Below are 6452 nucleotides of genomic sequence, written 5' to 3'. Positions count from 1 at the left end.
TCTATATAATTTTCAATTATTATATTGCTTATTTTTTAAGTAATAGAAACCATCCAAGAGAGTCTTTATCGTGAAGATTGGAAGATTGCCAAAGTTGTTAGTGAATAGAAGCCTTTAGAGACTTAATTGTATCAAGTTAAAGTTCCTCCCTCCCCTTTAGCAAACATATTTTATCTGATTTGCATTTATACATTTGGTTAATGGTTACATTTTACGTATATATATTTTTTTTCTTAAATGAAAGAAAGGTAATTCTTTAACTGTTCAATATATGAAAAATCTTTTATTTTCAAATCATCTTACAAATAATTTACATCCAATGTATCAAAACCCAGCACACACCACTGGACATAACGTCGCCCGGAAGTAAAATGAAAGAATGAGAGGAAAGACGATTGATGGGTTTGAATGACTAGATGATTGTTGACAGTTTCACCTACGGCTTGAAGAATTCGAAGAATAAAGGCGATTGGGTATTCATGTTGATTTTTTTTGTTTCGTTTTTCTCTTTCTTTTTAATAAGTATGGACCCGTTATGGGTAAGTTCTTACACCTACTTCCTCGGTGATGATAATGCGGGTATTTGACAACAAATAAAACAAAAGTTAAATCTGATTACTGTGGTAAAAATATGTCTTTATCAAATGCTGTACAGTTATTTATTTATTCATTTATTTATTTTGGCAAATTTCAATCCGCAAAATCGTCATCGTCGTCCTCGTACGATTCTATTTCGGCGTAAGCTACCGAGAACCCTTTCATGTTGATGGTATCGTCGGAACGAAACCTCAAAAGTATAGAATCGCCTGTCGATATCATCTCCGGTGGGACTTTATTACCGCAGAACTTTCCTAACAAGTGAGACGAATCATCACGTCCATCATAAACATCTACAAAATCGTAACCACAATCCTGTTCGTGCTCCACTTCGAATGTGAGGAACGAGAGACGTACTCTACCGTTGTCTTTCGCTATTATAAACCAATCGCAGTCTTCTTTGTTATCGTAATTCTGATCTCCGTACTTCGCGTGAGAATACAGATGCTCCACGCTCGTGTGTGCAATCAATCTTCCGCCACAAACTGCAAATAAAAGTATTAGTATTTAATTCGTTAAATACATTCAATTTAGGTTAGGCTTACCTGTTTTGTGCGTCGCTTTAAAACCTCTTCTCTGTACAGAAGCATCAGATTTAAACATCATATACATCCTATTAGACGAGGCGAGGACAGGATGAGGTACTTTACTACCACAAAATCTGCCTAAAGTCGGAGCTTCGTTGCTATCTCCGTCGTAAACTACAATGTGATCGTAAGCACATTCCTGATGCGGCTCCAGTTCGAATTCGTCAAATATCTGAAAAATAATGATCATTTTAAGACTCTAAATTACTTAATGAATGTAATTACGCTACGTTTAGCTCTAATACTTACTATTTTAATTCTATGTCCGGGAGTAGCCGTGAATAGCCAAGCACACTCTTTTTTGCTAGGATAAAAATCGGGATAGTTCGGACTACTAATTTCTCCTATAGGACTGTTTATCTGATGAGTACAGCTTCCTAACAGTATACAAGTAATCAGCACGCGACATTTAAATTTATTATCGATAAATTTAAAACACTTACCCTCTTTACAGTCGTGTTTGTTATCGTGCAGAACGTAACCATTATGACAAGCACAGATATAGCTACCTAACGTGTTTTTGCAGATATGTTGACATCCCCCGTTCCTCGTTACACATTCATCACGATCTGTAATATTTAACCTGTTAAGTAAGAAAAATAAAAGGGAATATAACAAAAACAAGAACATTACCGGTGGAGAAAATGGCTGCAAAACCACTTTTCTGCACAGAGTTGTCTGAATTAAATTCTATTCGCAAGTTATTCCCTTCGGAAGTAATAGTAGGAGGAAGATGTGATCCACAAAACACTCCATGCTTTCGAACTTCGTTTTCTCCCAATTTACTTCTAATCTGTAAGCTGTCATACTCGCAGTCTTGCTGTTTAAGAAAGATTTTTAAATTTTTTTGCGCTATTATATGAATAGAAAGTTACGTGACTTACGTTATTTCCTTCTAAATCGAAATGAGTGAAATTTAGAGTGATTCTGTATTTAGGTAATGCCATGATTTCCCAAACGCAATGCTTATTAGGTGGGTAGACATCGGGAAACGACGGGCTTACAATAGTGCCGTTGATATCGTCGATAATGCCTCCACACGCATCTGTAAAGTCTGAGTAAGTATAGCTTTAACAAGTGAATAAAGCGAACTAGCTTACCTTCACATTTTCGTCCGTCGGAATGTAATTCGTAACCAATATGACATTCGCATCTATAGCCTCCTAAAGTGTTAACGCATTCGTGATCGCAGCCGTGCTCTGTATTTTTGCATTCGTCCAACTCTAGAAAGTAATGTGCTGTTTGAATTAATTCAATCCATAGATGGCGCCATAGATTAGCAGTGAATAAAGCTATCACTACTTACCTTTCATAAACTTTGCAGAGAAACCGGCTTTTGGAACCGAACCATCCGAAACGAATTTCACAGACATTTTATTTCCCGACGAGACTATCTCATCGGGTACTTTATAACCACAATATTTCCCTAAAAGCTTGCTGGTAATGTCGTGACCATCGCGCACTTCCAGATAATCGTAGACGCAGTTATCGTGGTTCTCAACCTGCGAATGAATTACCTATTAAATAACTCTCAACAGGAAGCCGTTAATCAATAAAAAGTTACACACTTCGAATGACTGAAACTGCAGAGCTACTTGATAATTATCGGGCACTGTAATACGCCAGAGACATTCTTTATTTGGGCGATAATCTTCTGGAAAATTGGGACTCTGCAGGATACCCTCTTCCATAACCACGTCACCGCCACACACAGCTGCCAAACAGAAAAAACATCCTTATTGTATAACTTTACGACTCTTCTTAATTAATCGGTCACGTATGGGTCGTAAAAGTTTCATCGATCCAGAAGAATCTAACCTTCGTAATTAGCAGAGAATCCTCTGTGGTTACCTTGCCTAGAAGAGGTTTTGTATGTAACTAATAAACGATGAGAAGTTGATATGAAGGATTGGATGGTGTTACTTCCACACAATCGTCCTTGAACGAGTTTAAATATTTAAAGTTGGTACTGCATTTAAAAAATACAAATATATTTTACGTAACCAAAAGCACCTACCCAACATAGGAGACTTTACCCAATATCCGTCTCTAATCTCTAAATAGTCTGTATCACATTTGGGAGTTTCAAAAATGTCCAAATCCGTGATGTTAAAGACTATTCTTTCACCGTGTGTAGCTGTAATTCTCCATTCGCAATGCACGCCTTCGTCTGAGGGAGGATTTTGAGGAGAAGAAATAATCCCTTTCGGTGTTTGGATGGTCCGACCGCATTCTAAACATAAGAAAAATTTATTTATAACTTTCATTTTCGTTTTATGATCAGTTAGCGTGTAATTTTAACTACTCACTCGGGCATTTATACAATAAGTTAGTCTGTGCGATGTCTCCTTGACTCAATCGTATTCTCTGGCCGATTTCGGGCAGTTTTTTAGTATGAGGTTCTTCTTGAGGCAATATGGTGTCTAAGTAAGTGCTCTTAGAAAAAGTGTTCCTCGCGTAGTGCATAATACTGGCATAATCATAAGGTAAACCTAATGAATTTACTTCCTCTTCCGTCAACTTGTTAAAGTTATACTCCTGGCCTTACAAGATTCAAAAACAAGCAACTGTCCCAATGCTCGTTAATTTAGAAAAGAAAAGTAATTTTAAAAAATTGGCTTACCAATCATAATGTTTTTTGTGATGATTTGAACGTGATTGTCTCGATCTGGTCTGGTGTGCTCGTGCCAAAATCCTACCACGTGACCTAATTCATGAACCACGATGCCAAATTTATCGCAATTTTTACCTATTGATATTGCCTGAGAGCCTCCTCCTCTCTTGCCAACGAAAGAGCAACATCTGAAATAATAGAATTGCTAACAAATTCTTATTTCTGTTTAAAACAATCTGTCAATTCTTACCCGCAAGATCTCTCTGTGAAGATAATGTATTCGAGATGTTCTGGTCCTTTTTCCACAAACTTGACGCAAGTATAATTTTCCCAATGTCTCATAGCTTGTTTGAATAGAGCTCTGTGTTCTCCTATAACAGGTTAAAGTAGAACGTTAAATTTTTTAAATGGATAATTTGTGAAATTTTTAAAATGGATAACATGATACTCACCACTAAAATTAGACTCGATTTCATAAGGTATAACTGCATGTTCCCATAATCTTTCGGGTCGAGCCGTTGCTGCTCTTTCAGGCCTTTTCTTTTCATCGGTATGGCTAAAATAACCGTTTTTTTTTTTTTTTTTTTTTTTTTTATTAACAGAATGCACTATGCGTAAAATTGTAACAATATAACGTATGTCTTTTACTCACTTGTGTTTATCCAAATTGTTTTGATGCCTGAGTTCCCATTCATATTTCTCATCCTCCGGTCTTCCTAGAGCAATATCACCCACAAAACCTTCTGTAATTAAAAAATTTTTAACACGATAAAGACTCGTGTTATTAAATTATTACATTAGAGCGGTAAATTAAAGGAGGGAAGCAAAAAAATGACTTATATCCGAATTATTTACATTCTTCCTTCCTAGGAACGAATGTTGAAATAGATTATACGTTTAATTCTCGGGAACAAAAGCAATCGGATGTAGACAGATGATTGCCAGATGTCAGTCGTTGTTGACAGAAACTTTGCAGATGATAAGACATAAGCTCATTTCCGTCCTCTTATAAGTCTCCATCTCCAAGGACCGGCTTAAGATATTATAAGTGTTGCCGCGCGTTTAGCTCATCAAAGATATGTTAAGTACTTCCACCCTAATTGAATGACTTTATAATAAAGGACGTCTATCTAATCGCTTATTTATGTAAGCGATTATGTTTCCCTCTTATCCAGATTTATCAACTGACCACCTTATCGAGATTCATGTGTACAATAAGATCTATAATATGTTTCTTATCGTTTAAAGTGCTGCACAAACTACGGGACTAGTGTATTTTGCAAAATTTGAATTTACATCATTAAAATTGCTATTACGTAAAATTTAATTGCGTATCGGGACACGATGACGTGCACGTTTCTACACGAAATAATTAAACCGAGTCGAGTTTTACCTGACTTGCAAGGATCCAAATATATATCTGCACTAACTAGATGAGAATACTTGTTATTCAACAGCTCCTGGATGGTAAAGTTACTGGCATCTAGTTCCCGAGCACAGAGAGCAAGTATCCCCATCAGCCACCATCGCCAATACAGTTGACATTTGATGCCGGGGTCACCACAAGACGCCATCATCAGCTGTTCTCTCTCCCTCCTTCTGTTTCGTCTTATTGTGCATTGCAAGGTACAAACGCACGATTTCCGTTCAGTGGACGGCGGCCAAGGCCCCATCGTAATAATCTTTCATCCACGTGATCATAAACATAACCATACCGATATATGTACCCTCAGCAAGTCCTTCGCGCCTGTCAGCCATCTCTGCTAATGACGTCATTGCTCCGCACCCTCACTTTCGGTCGAGGATGGCGGCGGAAGTAACAGGTCTTGAGAGCTTTTTTGCCTCCTCTTTTCGGAGGAGGACATTGAACGGGGATCGTGTGTGGGCGCACTCAAGGTCTGTAACTATTAAATATCCGATTTGCGAATCCTATACGTTCATTTGTAAACCTATTAAGCTTAGAATGCAGAGATGCAACTACTGCACTATCCGACAACGCGATTTAAATCACAGGGATAATGGCAGAACAGCCGCCAAGCCGATAACATTTCTCCTGGGACCTATAATAAAGCGTTGCCAATCGCCTGTGTTAACACAGATGGCCAATTCGAAATTTTTTTCAAATTTATACAGAAAAGCCATGACATCACACAAAAATCCTATTTAAAACCGACGTCGTGACGCATATTAAATTATAAATAAACTTAAATTTTGATATCGACGCGACAGATACAAAATGCAAATAAACAGAAACTCAATAAAAAAAAAGTTAATCCGATAATAGAACACGTATCTCTAAAACTTCAGATAAAAAATTTCAATCAAAACTGATGACGTAACAATAAAAAACTAATAAATCCATTCTAAAATTGGTCGGCTTATGACGAAACAATTAAAACTGAATCGAAAAGTGACGACATAGTAAAAACTGCGAATCTCTCAAACAATGAGTTCTTTACGATAGAGAGAAGAAAAAATAAATAAAAGTATATTTTTCCAAGTCCGATAATAGCGTTATTAGCAGCGGATGAGGAAAAATTTCTCACATTAAGTCACCAGAATGTGATGCGACCCCCCTCCCAACACGGGGGGAAAAATTCCCAAGTATCGAATGACTGCTGAGAACCCCGCAGGCAATCAATCGAGATGGTTAT

At 37.2% G+C, this 6452-nt stretch overlaps 1 protein-coding gene across 1 annotated transcript; it reads right to left on the bottom strand.

Annotated features, from left to right (window-relative positions):
- Window positions 1–263: 263 nt before the first annotated feature.
- Window positions 264–5955, bottom strand: LOC136976087 (protein tolkin-like). The gene is made up of 17 exons (XM_067271292.1): window positions 5192–5955; window positions 4451–4541; window positions 4251–4354; window positions 4049–4169; window positions 3808–3986; window positions 3494–3727; window positions 3202–3417; window positions 3003–3122; window positions 2753–2898; window positions 2491–2686; window positions 2285–2407; window positions 2069–2229; window positions 1818–2004; window positions 1628–1753; window positions 1434–1561; window positions 1143–1356; window positions 264–1082 (listed from the first exon to the last, which is right to left on the bottom strand). Exons 1-17 carry the CDS (start codon window positions 5469–5471, stop codon window positions 691–693), a joined length of 3018 nt encoding a protein of 1005 aa, XP_067127393.1. The 5' UTR covers window positions 5472–5955; the 3' UTR covers window positions 264–690.
- Window positions 5956–6452: the final 497 nt, after the last annotated feature.

This window comes from Centruroides vittatus, unplaced genomic scaffold, assembly GCF_030686945.1.
Source record: "Centruroides vittatus isolate TY-2023 unplaced genomic scaffold, ASM3068694v2 contig_393, whole genome shotgun sequence".
In the NCBI taxonomy this organism is placed as follows: Eukaryota; Metazoa; Arthropoda; class Arachnida; order Scorpiones; family Buthidae; genus Centruroides; species Centruroides vittatus.
Note: the sequence above shows the minus strand (reverse complement) of the source record. Positions and strands in the feature narration are given on the sequence as shown.